General features: G+C 35.0%; 1 protein-coding gene across 1 annotated transcript in view; it reads right to left on the bottom strand.

Moving 5' to 3' along the window:
• ABCB5 (ATP binding cassette subfamily B member 5) overlaps positions 1-18,600 on the bottom strand; it is a 115,966-nt gene that overhangs the window by 50,058 nt on the left and 47,308 nt on the right. Inside the window, exons 14-15 of the mRNA XM_035021432.1 lie at positions 9,155-9,316; positions 4,592-4,726 (exon numbers count right to left, since the gene is read on the bottom strand). Coding sequence (XP_034877323.1) covers positions 4,592-4,726; positions 9,155-9,316 — 297 coding nt within the window. The remainder of the gene's footprint in view (positions 1-4,591; positions 4,727-9,154; positions 9,317-18,600) is intronic.

The following is an 18,600-nucleotide window of genomic DNA, read 5'->3' as shown; positions in this document are numbered from 1 at the left end:
TTTTCTTAGAAAAGTAAATTATTTTAAAAACATACTTAAAAAAACATTATTAGGGCACCTGGCTGGCTTAGTCAGTAGAGCATGAAACTCTTGATCTCAGGGTCATGAGTTCAAGCCCCTTGCTGGGCATGGAGCTTACTTAAAAGAATTATTAATCATTTTTAACCATTATTATATTAACACATTTATTTATTTACTATTTTTGATATTTTTCATTCCTTTGTGTAGATTCAGATTTCCATTTGGTATCACTTTCCTTCTGCCTGAAGGCCTTCATTTAACATTTCTAGTAGCCAGATCTGCTGGTGATAAATTATTTTAGCCTTTTTTTCCCTGAAAAATTCTGTACTTTGCCTTCAATTTTGATAAGTATTTTTCTGCATGTAGCATTTTAATTTGAGCTTTTTTTTCCCTTTTAGTTTAAAGGTATCACTCTATTGTCTTCTGGTTTGCATTGTTTCTAATGAGAAGTTTGTGATTTTCTTATTTTTCCCCCTTATATATATTATGCTGATTTTCTCTGCTTGTTTTCAATTTTTCTCATTTCAGGTTTTAAGCAATTTTATTATGATGTGCCTTCACATAATGTACCTTATCTTTCTTATATTTGGAATTTATTAAGCTTTTTGGATCTGTGAGTTTTTAGTTTTCACCAAATTTGGGAAAAAAATTCATTGTTTATTCAAATGTTTTTGCCTTTCCTTTGGAACATATGAAATACAGTTATAATAACTGTTTACTGTTCCTACTAATTCTACCAAGTGTGTCATTTCTGGGTCTATTTCTATTGATTTAGTTACTCTTCATTTTGGGAACTATTTTCCTGCTTCTTTACTTGTCTGGTGATTTTTGATTAGATGTCAGACACTAAATTTTACTCACTGGGTTTTTTTGAATTCTTTTTTTTTTTTTTTTTAAGGATTTTATTTTATTTTTTTAAAAGATTTTATTTATCTTTTGAGAGAGAGCGAGCACGAGAGGGGGAGAGGCAGAGGGACAAGAAGACTTGTTGCTGAGTGAGGAACCCAGCGCAGGGCTCTATCCCAGAACCCCAAGATCATGACTTGAGCCAAAGTCAGACACTTAACCAACTGAGCCACCCAGGCACCCCAAAGATTTTATTTTTTTAAGTAATCTCTACACTAAATATGGGGCTTGAATTACAACCCTGAAAACAAGAGTTGTATGCTCTACCAACTGAGCTAGCCAGGTGCCTCAGTATTTTTGAATTCTTATATATATTATTGAGCTTTGTACTGGAACACATTTAAATTACTTGGAAATAGTTTGATCCTATTGATGTTTGCTTTTAGGTTTTGTTAGTTGGGTTCAGAGCTGCATTTAGAATGGGGCTATTTCTACCCCTTCCACCCCACCTCCCAGGGTAATATTTTCCTTAATATCCAACTCTATGACCCATGAATTTAGAAACTGCTCACTCTGGCTCATTTAATAAGAATTACTCTTAAACTGGTGGTTACCAGAGGGGAGGGATGGGTTAAATAGGTGATGGGGATTAAGGAGTGCTCTTGTTCTGATGAGCACTGGGTGATGTATGGAAGTGTTAAATCACTATATTGTACACTTGAAACTAATATAACACTGTATGTTAACTAACTGGAACAGTTTTAATAAAACTGTTTTGAGACAGTTTTAAAATAAAAACTTAAAAAAGAATAAGAACTACTCCTGACCCTTTGTGAGCCTTTGTGAAATGATTATTCCTTTCATCCTTTCTGGTAGATCTTTCCTCTGTCTTTGGCAGTTTTCTCAATAAATGTGCTGATCAGTACTCAGATGAAGACTCAATGGAGAACCTATGGAGATCTCTGGAACTCTGAGCAGTTGTCTCTTTTTTGTTCTTTGCTCTGAGGATGCTCCCTAATTTGGCTTCCTGTGTTCTGCATGTGTTTCCCTTCTAGTTCTGAGGCTTAGAAACAACCCAGGCAGTAACCTGGACCAATGATAAGAGTCTCCTCATTTGTTTCCCTTTCCTCAGGGATCACGATCTTGTTCTGCCTGATGTCCAATGTTAGAAAACTGTTTCACATGTGTTGTTTCGTTTTTAGGTGTTTCAAGCAGAAAGGTAAATCCAGTCCCGGTTAACCTACCTTGGCTGGAAGCAGAAATCTCTAATTTCATCTGATTTTCACAGCAATTGACACAAATGATCTCTTCCTCTTTTTTTTATTTTTTATTTTTTAGGAAACAAGGGGAAATTACATTTTTTATTTATTTTTTAAAAGGTTATTTTATTTAAATTCAATTAATTATCATTTAGTGTATTAGTTTCAGAGGTAGAGTTCAGTGATTCATCAGTTGCATATAACACCCAGTGCTCATTATTATATCATGTGCCCTCCTTAATGCCCATCACCCATTTACCCCTCCCCCAAGCCTCTCCCTTCCAGTAACCCTCAGTTTGTTTCCTAAAGCTGTAACACTTTTCTTCATCAGCTTCTATGATACTACACTTTCTTGGCTTTCCTTTTATTTTCCAGTCATTCTTTAGGCTCCTTTGTTGGCTAATGCTTTTCTACCTGAATTAACATTTTTCCTATCTTAGCTGCTTCTCCATCTATAATTTATTTCTCATTAGATAGCTTTAATCAGGTCAAACGGGTCCATTACTTAACCACCATCATCTCTTCCCTGCCCTGTTCTCCTTGATCCCACTCTGGTTCCCAAATACCATTCTCCACACAGCAGCCAAATCAGACAAATCAGTTCATGCACTCTTCTGAATAAGATTCTTCTAATGCAACAGTTCTCAACCTGCTTTGTGTCACGAACCCCTTTGGAAGACCGGTGAAGTCTGAGGATTCCTTACCAGTAGAATTTATAACAATGTGCTAAATAACCCATAGGTCTCAAAGAAAACCAATTAATTGAAATATAGTACTCAAAATATTTAACAAAAAATTCAAAGTTGTGGTAGTTATGGTTGTGCTTCATTATTAGCACATTAAATAACAAGATATAATAGTGATGAGTGTGAAGGTATTCTAACATATCTATAACAACTATAATGTGATATCAAAATTTCTGTGATTTTTAGGGGTGCCTCGGTGGCTCAGTTGGTTAAGCATCTGACTCTTGCTTTTGGCTCAGGTCATGATCTCAGAGTCATGAGATCAAGCCCAACATCGGCTCTGAGCTCAGTGGGGAGTCTGCTTGAGATTCTCTCTCTCTGTCTCTCTCTCTCTGCTGTTCCCCCGTTCATGTGCACTCTCTCTCTCTCTCAAATAAATGAGTAAATCTTTAAAAAAAATTTCTGTGATTTTCATTGGTGACATCATAGGCACTGGTAATACTAGTGTAGTTTATTGTTTATATTCATAATTAAATTAATTTTTTATCAACAATAGGTGGGGAAAAAAGTTACGATATTTTTTTATATTCAGGATAGTTGCCTTTGAATTCTATCTAGATTTTCCTGTGGGTCATGAACCACTGGTTAAAAACCCCTGATGACTTTCTGTTAGAGTAAGAAAAGAATCTAAAATTGTTATTGTGGTCCACAGGTGCTACCAGATCTGGTCCCTGAGTATCTCACACACCTCTCTGCCTATCCCTCTCTTCTTAGTCACTGTGACCCCCAACTCCAGGTCATTATATTAGCTATTCCCTCTATTTAAAATAATACCATCTCTGTCTTGGTTACTGATTTATTACCTCTTGGGTCCAAATCCACCCTTTTGCTTTATAAACATTTTTCCTCTACCAGTTAATAAGATGTCAAGCCCTGTCTGTTGAGGGTACTGGAAAAACATTGCAGGAGGAGGGAATTTTTCTTCCTGTTCTTTCTGGGGTGGCTTCCTGGGAAGGCTCCTCCAGGATAAGCTTTTCTCTCTGCTGCTCTGCTTGCAGTTTTGTCAGAGTAGGTGCCTGCTGAGTACAGTTTTCTCCTATTTGGCCACTAAGTGCTTTCTCCAGTTCTTGGCTTGGCCAGGAGAGGTGTAACCAGGGGACCCACACAGCATTGGCCTGTGTTTTAGCCAGGTCACAAATGCCTGCAGAGGGCAACCTCTCCAGCTTCTGGTTCCAACAGTGCCCCATAGCTTCTTCTAGCACCTAATGAGTTCTGGCATCAGGACAGATTTCCAGCAAACTCCACCAGTGAGGTACCTTAGCAACTTCTCTACCATCAGTGAACCAAAGCTGTGCCCTCTGAAGTAAGGCGTGAATCTCAGCCTTGACTGGGGGAGAAGAATGAGGACTCTTCCTTGGGTCTCTATGTCAACCTCAGTAGAGGCTGCTACTTTTATCTGCTACCTCTGCATTCTTTAGTGTTCCCTTAATTTTCACTAGCCAATTCCTGTTATGCCCAGAGGAACTAGAAAAAGAAGAACAAGTCCATTCTTAAAAAGTTTTCTTGCCCCCAAAATGACCCGTGACATAAATGGTCTTATTTGAGGGCCACTTTCTTAGAGCATCACAGTGATATTACAGTGAAGTTTGGGAAAGACTGATGCTTTTGTACACTTAGTATTATAGTAATATTTTATCGTAAATTCTAAATATTACAAGAATTAAATAAAAATTAATTGGAGAACATGTGGATAAAACTTGTTGATAGTTAAACCATTACCTCTTTATATTGGATGGATTCCTCAGACTTGTCAGGAAGATCTGACTTGATGCTATTCATAGAGCACAGAGGAACTGAGTTGATACTTTTTTCAGTAGACACTGATTCCATCTGTTCATCAGCTTTTTTAATATCCTTAAATGAAGAATTTACATGTTACTATTAGAATAATGTTTTCAAAATTCAAGACTTTTATTAAGCATCCCTCTAAAACTGCATTGCCTCTGATACTGAAAGTCTATATTCCTGTGCAGCTCTTACTGAAGTTTTCAGGCTTGATAGAGAGCTAAAAAGTCCAACTTATACTAAAATGTTAGTGGGAGACAATAGCTTGTTGTGCCTTCTTTTCCAAAGACCTGTACAATTAACTGGAGAAAACAATGCCTTAGTTCAAAACAATTATTCCATTAGTAGGGACAGATTTTAGTAAAAAGAGCTTTGTGAGGGAGATGACTCAAAGATACTCTTTCTGACTCATTTTTCCTAGCCTTTTATGGAGCTTATAAATTTATAACATATAGCTAGGCACTTAAATGTGATGCTGGCCCTGGGCCTGAGAGAAATCTCAGGAGACAATAACATTTTCCAGGCCTGCAACTGCGGCCCATTCCAAATTGTTCAGAAAGCAAAATCAGTAGCATCAGCTCCTAGAGAATAAGAAATCCCAGAGACAACAACTTAAAACAAAACAAAACAAAACTGTTTAAATCACAGGATAGGATGAAGTTCTAAACCAGATTGCTCTAAGTCTAGTTTTTGCTTTTCTTGCTACTCAGAGAAATGAGACCAAATTCCGTGAAATAAAGGAACTACATATTTTCTGCTCATCCCTATGTGGTGTGAGTAAATCTGTGGCTTCCCCATGAAGAGACGGGGAGGGGAGACAGAAAGCCTTAGGTGGATTTAGGTGCAAAGGAGAATAGGCACATGGAAAGCTTTCCAGTGACTGTGATTCTTGGACGAGCTTAATAACTGTTAATCGGGCATCTCAAAGTACAGTAAACTTTAACCAGCCTTATAGTAGCCTATCATCTTTAATCAGACATTATTCTATGCTATCACTTTCTCTTTTTTTTCTATAAATTTCTCTACCAAGAAAGAAATCTTTTACTTGGCTTTTTTCAGGAGCTATTTACTTTGTGGCAAGTTTAAAATAAAATTTTGACCTCTTCTCATAATAAATTTTTCTAAGAAGGCCGAGAAGGCTGCTAGACAAAATAATGATGACAGGAAGTTTTGGTATGTATCTATCTATACCTGTTTTTATTTAATATTCATGTGAAAAATCACTAAAGGAATAGGTCTGAAAATAATCACGTATGACTAAAGGAATAGGTTTGAAAATAATCATGTATGTTCAAGATAAATAATTACAGCATTAATCTTCATGGTTTGAACTTCTATAAAAAGTTTGGTTGGATAATGCTAATATTAGTAATATAATAAAATTTAGCATGCCAACAATGATTCTAAGCACTTCACATGAATGACTCATTTAATACAGTAATTCATAAATAAGCTACTATTATTTTCCCCATGTTACAGATTGGAAAACTGAGGCACAGAGAATTTAAATAATTCGCCTAAGGTCCTAAAAACTATTAGGTGGCAGAATCAGGATTTTCAAGTTAACAGTGTCTCCAGAGCCCATAATCCTAACCACTGCTATGTTTCCTGGGATTGATTCTCTTAGCAACATTAACTTCTTAGTACTTATGATCATCATGGATTCTAATAAACTGATTCATCTGGACACTATAGGCATGGTGGCAAATACACACTTCCAGAGTTTCAGAAATGAGTTACTGTCTATGTAGATATCATGGATTGTTATATTTACTATGCAGTACCCAGAATATCGTAGCTGTTCACTGAATATTAAAAATGGTATTGTTTTATCAGAATGAACATTATTTTAGGTAATGAGACTACTAATCCATTTTGAATACGGTGTTTTAAGTATTTGTACATTTATACCACAAACATTCCATTTTTATTTTCCTTACATTGTGAAACTCTTTAACCTAAGACCTAATAATAGAGTTTTTTGTTTAGTTATAATGAAAAATAAAAACATGTTACCTCAAAGAGATCTGAGTGTAGTGGTTTTAAAAAAATCTCAAAATAGGGTTAATTTAACCATAGCTATTTTCTTTTATTATTGTGATTAGTTCAAAAATATTGAACTTCATAATTTCATAAATTATTAAGTCTACTCTGGAATGAAAATCATGCAAATTCAACTGGCATATAACAGCTAACTTTTATTTTTAAAGGAATATACGGCCTAATGGGAAATAAAATTGGAACTGGCAGTTTTTGAATCAATATAAGATTATATTTTCAAACTTTTTTTTTATTATCACTGCTTTATAGCAGATGTTTAAAAATAATTCATTCTAGCATTGTAGAGAAAGCTAGGGTTTTAAATGTGAAAGTTTCAAGTTTGGTGAGGAGATGGAGGGTCATAACTTTCTAAATTTCCTAATTTGTGAAATATTATTTATTAAGTTTTAAATTTTAATTCCACTATGGTTAACATACAGTGTTACATTAGTTTCACATGTACAGTATAGTGATTCAACAATTCTATACATTACTCAGTGCTGGTCATGATAAGTGTACTCTTTAATCCCCATCACCTATTTAGTTTACCCTCCCCTCCCCCCCATCCACCTCCCCTCTCGTAATCATCAGTTTGTTCTCTATATTTAAAGAGTCTCTTTCTTGGTTTCTCTCTCTTTTTTTACTTTTACTTATTTGTTTTGTTTCTTAAATTCCACACATGAATGAAATGATATTTTTCTTTCTCTGACTGACCTACTTCACTGAGCATTATACTCTCTAGCTCCATCCATGTTGTTGCCAATGGCAAGATTTCATTACTTTTTATGGCTGAATAATATTCCATTGTATATATACACCACATCTTCTTTCTCCATTTATCACTCAATGAACACTTGGGTTGCTTCCATAATTTGGCTATTGTAGATAAAGCTACAATAAACATAGGGGGTGCATGTTTCCCTTTGGATTAGTGTTTTTGCATTTTTGGGGTAAATATCAAGTAGTGTAATTACTGGGTCAGAGCGTAGTTCTATTTTTAACTTTTTGAGGACCCTCCATACAGTTTTCCACAATGGCTTCACCAGTTTGCATTTCCACCAATAGTGCATGAGGGTTCCTTTTTCTCCACCTCTTCACCAACACTTGTTGTTTCTTGTGTTTTTTGTTTTAGCCATTCTGACAGGTGTGAGATGATATCTTATTGTAGTTTTGATTTGCATTTCCCTATGATGAGTAGTGTTGAGTAGCTTTTCATGTTGGCCATCTGAATGTCTTCTTTGGATAAATGTCTATTTATGTCTTCTGCACATTTTTTAATTGGATTTGTTTTTTTGGTGTTGAGTTGTATAAGTCCTTTATATATGAAATAATAATATTGACATCAAAAATATAATCAGAAAGTTGAAAAAGTAAAATAAACTGCAAAGGGGTGAGATTTGTTGTCTGTACATGACCCCTTGAAAAGAAGACTGCCTTCCAGGTCAAGAGAAGAAGACTGGGCCAGAAGGAGGAAGTTAGCTACAGCTTAATTCCTATAATTTACATTAATGTGTTCTAATGAAAAAACTATGTGAGATCACCTGGTATGCAGAAATGTGGATCCTAAAAAAAGGAATTTGCCAGAATGCCTCCAGCATTTTCATGCCTCCTTTTGAATGGGTACCATAAGCTTTCTGATCTACCTGAGAGGATGTGGTTTATATACACATACATTTGTGTGTACATCCCTTCATTCAGCAGGCATTTACTGAATGTCCACTGTGTGTGAGGCACTGTGTTAGGTGATTCTGACACAATAAAGTAAGTCAGAGTGAAAAAAAAAAAACCTATTCTGCCTGGTTTCTAAGAACTTCCATGATTTGGCTTTCTAATATAACTTTTTGATTGTTCTCCCAACATTCATCTTTACTCATGGAAGGAAGGTTGGTCTTTCTGTTTGTTGCACACCAAGTTCCTTCTTACCTCCGTGGTGCTGTTCCACCTATGCAGACTTCTCTTCCTCTTCTAACTCCCACCTTCCAGTCTTCAAGACCTCTTCATGAAACCTTCCATGGGTAATCTAACTCCCCTTCTCCCCACCAACTTTGGTTATTTCTACATTTTGTAACATCCGTATGAAAGATTCTGCATTTTGCCTCTGTAGCTAAGTTTTCAGTATTTAAGTAGGCATTATGTGTTAAATTTGTGTTCTCATAAAAAGATGACAGTATATAGAGTTAGACTGTTCTGGATCGGCCATGTACAAGCTTTGAAGCCTATTTGCAGTGTGCCTGGCAACTATTAGGTACTATGTACCCATTAATTCTTTAATTTTCATTATATTATCTAGCACAATGAAGAGGATATTAGTCACATTGAATTTCTTCATTGAGGAATTATAAATAAGCCTTGGTTGCTTTGTGAAAACTAAGATTATGATTCAGGACTTCTGTGGTATGATCTCTGAAAAGTTAAAAAAAAACCCTGCTAACATAGCATTATGTCACATAAACATACCTGTGACATTGCAAGTGAATAATATAGACCTTGCTTTGCTATTAGTTCAGTATGTGTTCCTTTTTCCACCACCATCCCATCTTTCATAGTCACAATGAGATCTGCACTTCGAATAGTGGAAAGTCGGTGTGCTATGACAATTGTAGTCCGACCTTTGCTTGCCTACAAAACAGTAAGTATAGAAAATAAACATGAAATTAATACAAATAACAAACTCTGCAATATTCAAGAAAGGTTACTGTAGTATTATTTTATTGCTTTTAAAAATTTATTTATTTGAGAGAGAGTGTACACGTAAGTAAGAAGGAGTGGTAGGGAGAGAATCTCAAGCAGATTCCCCATGAAGCGCAGAGCCTGACACAGGGCTTGATCTCACAACCCTGAGCCAAAATCAATAATCAGATGCTCATCCAACTAAGTCACCCATATGCCCCTGTAGTATTATTTTAAATATCAAGGAAACTTATCTGTGAATATAGAAATTTGGACTTTAATAGATTAGGAAGGCCAAAAAAATTAGCATAAAAAGAAAATCAGAAAGTTAACTGGATACTAATTTGGTGGATTTATAAAATTATAGTATCTTGAACTAGACAGGAAACTAAAGATCATTTAATCTGAGCTATGTAATAGTTGCCTGGTTATTAGTAACTAAAAGTAATTCAGTAACTTAAACTCACTATTTTCTTCATCTCTAAAATGGGGATATTACTTAACTAGTGGGGTATGAATTCAAGGTAATATATGTCTTCACCTCTTTTAACAAGTATCTTATAGATGTGGAAAAGTACACATAAATGTATAGATCAGTGCATTTTGACAAACCAAATACATCCACATGCATAGTATCCAGATTAAAAAAAGATCATTACCAGCACCCTGAAACTCTTCAGGCTCTCTTCAATCATTGTTACCGCTCATCCACACCAACGGTAATCACTATCCTGACTTTAAACAGCATAGATTAGTTTTGATTTTCTGTTGTATTTTATATAAGTGGAACCATGCAATATACACCCTTCTGTGTCTGTGAGTTTTTGTTCAACATTATATTTTTTGATAGTCATCCATTTTGTTGTATATAGTTATAGATCATTCATTCTTATTACTGAGCAAAATTCCATTTGTATATACCACAATTCATTTATCCATACTATTGCCGATTGGCATTTGGATAGTTCCAGGTTTTTTTCTGTTATGAATAGATTCCTATACATTTTTACTGGATGAACACATGTAGAGCATTCTTCTAGTTATATACTGAGAAGAACTGCCCAGCTTTTTTAGGTTCTACCAAACAGCTTTTTAAAGTGGTTTTCCCAATTTATAAACTCCCAAAACTGCAGGAGAGTTATGGCTACTCTATATTCTAACACTTGGTACTTTCTGTCTTTGTCTGGTAGGTGGGTACTATCATATTGTGGCTTTATTTACATTTCCCTGATGACTGAGAAAGTTGAACAACTTTTCATATGGTTGGTGACAATTTGGATATTCTCTGTTGTGAATTGTCAGGTTTTGCTTGGTTTTCTGTTGGAACTGTCTTATTCTTGTTAATTTTCAGGACTTGTTTATATATTCTATATATGAGGACTTAGTCACATACTATTACAATGATTTCCACCCCTAAATGGTTGTCTTTCCACTCTCTTAATGATATCTTTCTGAAGAGAATTAAAAAAAATTTTAGTGAAGTGCAATTTGTCAACTTTTTGCATAATTTATGTATTTTGTGTCCTATTTTAAGAAATCTTTTTCTACTCTAATGTCACATAGATGTTTTCCTATCTTTTACCTTACTATGTTTATCATTTTGTCTTTCATATTTAGATCTATAATTTATCTGGAATTGACTTTTGTATGTGATGTAAAGTAGGAATCAATGTACATTTTCCCATCTGGTTAAACAAATGTCCTAACAGCATTTCCAAAAAGACCATTCTTACTTTATTGCACTTCAGATTTGTCTTTGTCATTAAATCAAGTGACTGTTACTTTGTGTCTGTTTTTGTATTCTGTATACTGTTCTGCTATTCAGTTTGTCTATTATTGCACCAATGCTATACTGTCTTAACTACTACAAATTTAAAACAGGCCTTGATATCTGTTAATCTGAGTCTTCCAGCTTTATTGCTCCTCTACAAGACTGTCTGGACTATTCTTGAAATAATGTATTTTCTATAAATGCCTAGCACAATAATGGATACTTTTGGCATACTACAGGCACACTAAAAATTTTCTGGTGCTCAAGAACTGATAGCTAATATTATTACTATTAGTAGTACTGCTATATTACTGCTATTTGCTTTTATAGTTCTTAGTTTTATTCTTATCAATTACAGAAAAGGAAATTGGGAGTTCAGAAAATTTAAGAAGCTTTCTTAAGGCTCAGCCAGTCACTGGAAGGACTGGTACTAGAATCTGGTATGGTGTTCTCTAGTCTCTGAAAAGGGTCATATTCTCTGCAGATGAGTATTTCTTGCAAATTCTATTCCAAGTCTATAAGAGAAGAAAACTTTTCAGAACAAATTATTAAGATTAAATAATAATGTGGAAACAGATTAATAACAAAATATTATATGGAAGTTTATGTATCATGTTGTAACTATGTTAAAAAATTTATCCATAGAAGATTATACCTATATAAAAATATACCAACATACTCATAGTGCCTGTATTTAATTACTGGGCCTATGGATTGTATTCTTCTTGTCTCAGTTTTCTTAATTATTTAATGTAAATGCGTTTCATTTTTGTTTAAAAGCAAGAAAGCTAAATAAATAAAAATAAAAGCAAGAAAGCTAAAATAATTTGGGTAAGTTCTATTTCTAATAACTTTGTTCCTATGAGTAACATATATATGCACACTAGAAACAAATAGATGTAATTATGAAGAACTGGTCTTTTTTTTACCATTATTTTTACAGTACCTTCTTTAAAATAAAAAAATAAAGGTATATTTTGAAGCATTTGGTTTATGTTATGATGACCATCTGGAGAATTATCCAGACTAGGACACTCTTGAGTTGGACAAAAGTGGCAAACTGGAAGTTTCTCAGGACAACCGGGAGATATGGTCATGTAACTATAAATTAAAACCTTTGGGATTCATGGTCTAGGGTCAGAAAAGTTACCGTGAGCCCAGAAATGGACCCTCAACTCTATGGTCAACCAATCTTTGACAAAGCAGGAAAGAATATCCAATGGAAAAAAGACAGTCTCTTCAATAAATGGTGCTGGGAAAATTGGACAGCCACATGCAGAAGAATGAAACGGGATATTCTCTTACACCATATACAAAGATAAACTCAAAATGGATGGAAGATCTAAATGTGAGACAGGAATATATCAAAATCCTAGAGGAGAACACAGGCAGCAACCTCTTAAACCTTGGACAAAGCAACTTTTTGCAAGGCACGTCTCTAAAGGCAAGGGAAACAAAAGCAAAAATGAACTATTGGGACTTCATCAAGATAAAAAGCTTCTGCACAGCAAAGGAGCAATCAATAAAACTAAAAGGCAACCTACGGAATGGGAGAAGATATTTGCAAATGACATTACAGATAAAGGGCTGGTATCCAAGATCTATAAAGAACTTCTCAAACTCAACACCCAAAAAACAAATAATCCAGTCAAGAAATAGGCCGAAGACATGAACAGACACTTCTCCAAAGAAGGCATACAAATGGCCAACAGACACATGAAAAAAATGCTCCACATCACTTGCCATCAGGGAAATACAAATCATAACCACAATGAGAGACCACCTTACACCAGTCAGAATGGCTAAAATTAACAAGACAGGGAACAAAAAATGTTGGTGAGAATGTGGAGAAAAAGGAACCCTCTACACTGTTGGTGGGAATGCAAGCTGGTGCAGCCACTCTGGAAAACAGTATGGAGGTTCCTCAGGACATTAAAAATAGAGCTACCCTACGACCCAGCAATTGCACTACTGGGTATTTACCCCAAAGATACAGATGTAGGGAAAAGAAGGGGCACCTGCACCCCAATGTTCATAGATCCATGTCCACAATAGCCAAACTGTGGAAGGAGCCAAGATGTCCTTCAACAGATGAATGGATAAAGAAGATGTGGTTCATATATACAATGGAATATTGCTCAGCAATCAGATAGGATGAATATCTACCATTTACATCGACATGGATGGAACTGGAGGGTATCATGCTAAGTGAAATAAGTCAATCAGAGAAACAGAATTATCATATGGTTTCACTAATATGTGGAACATAAGGAATAGTGCAGAGGACAATAGGGGAAGGGAGGGAAAACTGAATGGGAAGAAATCAGAGAGACAAACCATATGAGACTCTTAACTCCACAAAACAAACTGAGGGTTGTGGAAAGAGAGGTGGGTGGGGGGATGGGGTAACTGGGTGATGGAAATTAAAGAGGGCACATGATATGATGAGCACTGGGTGATATATTCAACTCATGAAATATTGAACATTATATCAAAAACTAATGATGTACTACACCTTGGCTAATTGAATTTAAATTAAAAAAAAAAAAAGAAAAATTCCAGTGAAATCATATATATCATTCACGTTCCAAATGGCAACAGAGAGGTGGTTAACTACCTAAGTTGGGTATTCTACCTGGACTTTAATTTTTAAAATTACTTAGGGAAATAGGATTGGGGATGGAGATACTACAAATCATCAAGTCTAGGCTTCTGCATTAAGCAGATATTGTTACTAATTTTGGTTCTTGAAATATAGTCATCTGTGAATACACATACACATATAAAAATATATTTATGTCAGGAGTACATACACACATATATACATATTCAATATAGGTATAAACATGCCTGATGTGTGTGTGTGTGCGTGTGTGCATGTATGCATGTTTTGTACTCAACCATGCCAACTAAGAATGTTATAATTTGAGTTAGTAAGGAGGAATGACACCTAAAGCTCAGAACTGAGGACAGGTCACTATATCATAGTCAAAATTTCCTCCTAGTCATGGTGGCAGTAGAGACCAATTTCATGGGTATATGAACTGTGCAGTTGCTCAAGGCCCTGTGCTTAGAAGGATCCCACTCTTGGTTTATGCTCTGCTGTTGTCATCTCGTAATTCTTAATAATTTTTGATTAAGAGGCCCCACATTTTCATTTCTCACTGGGCTTCATAAACTATGTAGCTGGCCCTAACCACTGGTAAAAGTAAAAAGGTTTCTATGTAGGTGTACCTCAGCTGGTTTGTGTCAAGCATAGATATTGCGAGTCCTTAAAAAAGGTAGATTAAAAAAGGAAAAAAAAGGATAGTTTAACATCTATCCAAGGTAGGGTCTCTCCCTGTCATGACTTCAATAACATTATAATAATGAGACTCTATAATTATTATTCAAAGCATCTAAATGTGTATTATATTTAACCTACATCTCCTATCACATAGACTAGATAATACAGATAGTTGTTTCTACCTCCAGCAGCCCTTTTTCATGCTTCTTTTCTAAAAATATGAGATAATGAGATATGACTAGCACCTATGACTAGGGGCGGGAAAGGGAGAGAGAGAATCTTAAGCAGGCTCCACTCTCAGCATGGAGCCTAATGTGGGGCTCTATCGCAGGACCCTGTGATCATGGCCTGAGCCAAAATCAAGAGTCAGACACTTAACCAACTAAGCCACCCAGGTACCCCATAAATACCTGATTTTAAATTATTAATCAAATATCTTCAAGCTGCAGACCCTCGAGTATTTACCGAGGGCAATTCCAAAGCCCTTGACAGAGCTAATAACGGGGGCAAAAAAAGAATTACAACATAAAGTAAAAAGTGTATACAGGAGTTATATAAAAATATTACAGGGGAACAGAAATAATTAACTGTTTAGATGAATAGAGAAAGATTGCCAAATAGATGACTTTTGAGTAGGGTCTTAATGAATGGACAGAGATTTGCCAAGTGGGAAAAAGAGAGGAGGGGCAATTATGATAGAGGCTACAGCAAGACCAGGCAGTTGGGCCTAAAAGAACACGGATTTCTGAAAAATACTGAGGTTCACATATAGCAGAGGTGTGTGAAGAATGGAACATGGGGCTAGGAATAGAATATTTGGGGCTAGTTCATATAAAGCAATGTTAAGTAGTGTTTCTTCTGTAGGGAATACAACTTATTGGAGGTTTCAGAATGGGGGAATTGTTTATATAAATGATATTTGTCCTTTATAAACTACCCAACACTCTGTATCTACATATGGATACAGGACTTTCAAGGTCTTTCTCAACCCTTAGATTCTATTTTTTCCCCTAGAGGTCAATCTTACCATGTTTTTGAGATCTAAGAGATTATAAATATCAAGGTAAAAATGATTGATGCTGTAATGAATAAATATAGGCATGATATTTTGAATTATTTTTGCTACTTTTTTTTGTCTTTTTACTCCTTAAGACAACCGAATATAATCATGTTAAATATTAAATACATATATTAAATTATATATGTGTGTGTATAATTTTAATTTCAGGTGACTGACATTGATTTTATCTTTTTTTAAAAAAAGATTTACTTATTTATTTATTTAATTTGAGAGAGAGCAAGAGAGACAAAGAGAGAGAGAGAGCACAGAGGGAGAGGAAGAAGCCGACTCCCTGCTGAGCAGAGAGCCCAATGCAGGGCTCTATCTCAGGACCCTGAGATTGTCACCTGAGCCGAAGGCAGACGCTTAACCGACTGACCCACCCAGGGTCGTAGTTTTGTTATCTTTAAAAAAGAAGTAGGGAGGCCGTAAAATTAATTATTAATTACTGATGGCAAAAATAATTCTTACTTTTGAAAACATAAAGAGTGTTAAGAGTGTAAAAGGTTCTGTAACGTTCCTCTGTTTGGTTTTGCTCACACAGTCCTATCAGCTGTCTGGGAAGGTAGGTTTCTGAGAGACAGGAAAATTGAGGCTCACAGAAATTAAGTAATGGATGCTAGTTCATATAGTGGGTAGGTGGCAATGCTGCAACACAGCTCAGGTCCTTTGAAGGCTCTAAGTTCACAAACTTTGCTGCATCTCTGTGACATGATGTGTTCCTGTTAATGTGACTAAAGCCCTTTGCATTGACTGCTTCCCATACCCTGCAAATTTTCTTTTCCTGTATCTTGTACCAGCACTAAAGACAGGCCTTCATTTGGCAAGTGTATATCTTTGTAACAGTTCCACACATGAATGAAGTATACCTATTTAAACTCCTTCTGTTGAAATGCGGATAATGATGAGAATTACTGATCTTTAAGAGTGATCTTATAATACTCGGCATACATACCAAAAGAGCTATTTTTGATTCTATAACATATACTTCATTTAAACAATATTTATAAATATACCCTCTGATAGTTTATTATGTATGATTTAAAAGATGGGTGGTTTCTAAATTTTATAAAAAATAAAAAAGTGAATAATTTGGAAAAGGATAATACCAAAGCAGTGCCTCAAAAAATGAAGAGTAAATTGTATTTTAAAAAAAAGACAGACTTTTGTTTTCAACCCAATATGGACTATCAAGAATAAGACTTAAAATAAATAAATAAATAAATGAATAAATAAATAAAAGAAAAAATAAAAATAGACAATACTTGGGGTGCCTGGCTGGCTCAGTCACTACAGCATGTGACCCTTGATCTTGGGATCATGAGTTCGAGTCCCACATTGGGCAGAGAAATTACTTAATAAAATCTTTTTTTTATAGTATATGTGCTGCTGAAGCAAGCACAATAAAAAAGTTTTTTTAAATAAAAAATAAAACAGACAATACCTTCACATAGTTCAAAAATCAAAATAATAAATAAAAAAGTAGACATTGAGAATTCTTGCTTCCATGCATGTCCTGCCTCACCTGGTTTTCTTTCTTTTTTTTTTGAAACAGACAGGGTTTTATTAGTTTCAGGTGTACAATATAGTGATTCAACAATTCCATACATTACCCAGTACTCATCACTGACAAGTGCACTCCTTAATCCCCATCCCCTATTTCACCTGGTTTTCTAATTTCCCCTCCCATAGGTCACTGCTTTTAATAGTTATAATGTTCATTTTTGAAAGTACAAGCAAATGCAATTATGTATGCCCATCCTTTCTTACACAGAGGTTAACACACTATATACATTATTAGGCACCTAAAAAAAACAAAACAAAACTAATAATATATAGTGGAGACTTTTTCTTATCACTACGTAGAGAGTTTCCTAGTATAACATGGTGAAGAAACTACTCAAGGCTGGAAAAGAGCTCTTTGAAAGGATTAGAGGATACCACACCCAGCACTCATAGAGGACAGGAAATAATGCCTGTTCTAAACAGCATGACTGTAAAACTTCAAAATGCGTAGAGGTATTGAGTAGAGTACAAAGACTCATACCTCAGCAGTAAAGAATAATTTGCTCTAGACCTAACATGGCTCTAATCTAGCCTAACAAAAATTAAAAGCAAAGCCAAGAAAAAAAAACCCCCAGCACCCAACAATGAAAAATTCACTATTTTTGACATCCATTAAAAAAACGACCAGGCAAGCAAAACAGCAAGAAAATACAACCAATAATGAGGAGAAAAATCAATTAATCAAACTGCCCCAGAACTAATATAGATGTAAGAATTAGTACACAAGGACATTAAAACAATTATGGTAGCTCTATTCCATATGTCCAAAAAATAAAGTAGAGACATCTAAACTACAAAAATGACCATAATCATTTTCTAGGTATGAAAAATACAATGTCTATGAAAAAAACGTAGATGGGAATGATGAATTAAATATTGCAGAAGAAAAGGCAAGTGAACTCAAAGACAGCAATTGACACTATCCAAAATTAAACACAGAGAGAAAAGAGAATAAAAAATATATTAAGAAAATATAAGTGAGGTGTGAGACAAAATCAACCTGCCTAATGTATGTGTAATTGGTATCCCTAAGGTGGGATAAAAATATTTGAAGAAACAATGGTAAAATGTTTCTACATTTGATGAAAGCTGTGATCCCACAGATCCAAGAAGCTCAACACAAGAAACATGAAGGAAACTACTCCAAGGTATATCAAAATCAAATTATTTAGTAGTAGAGATAAAGAGGAAAATCTTAAAAGCAGCCATAGGGGGAAAAAACAAGACACATTACATAGAAAGGAGCAGAGATAAAAATGACAGTAGATTTCTCATCAGAAAAAATGCATGCAAAAAAAACCCTATCAAGCCTGAAAACTTCAGTAAGAGCTGCACAGGAATATAGACTTTCAGTATCAGAGGCAATGCAGTTTTAGAGGGATGCTTAATAAAAGTCTTTTGAATTTTGAAAACATTATTCTAATAGTAACATGTAAATTCTTCATTTAAGGATATTAAAAAAGCTGATGAACAGATGGAATCAGTGTCTACTGAAAAAAGTACCAACTCAGTTCCTCTGTGCTCTATGAATAGCATCAAGTCAGATCTTC

The sequence above is a fragment of the Mirounga leonina genome, unplaced genomic scaffold, assembly GCF_011800145.1.
Source record: "Mirounga leonina isolate KUSES-001 unplaced genomic scaffold, KU_Mleo_1.0 Mir_174, whole genome shotgun sequence".
Classification (NCBI taxonomy): Eukaryota; Metazoa; Chordata; class Mammalia; order Carnivora; family Phocidae; genus Mirounga; species Mirounga leonina.
This window is presented reverse-complemented; position numbering and strand designations above follow the sequence as displayed.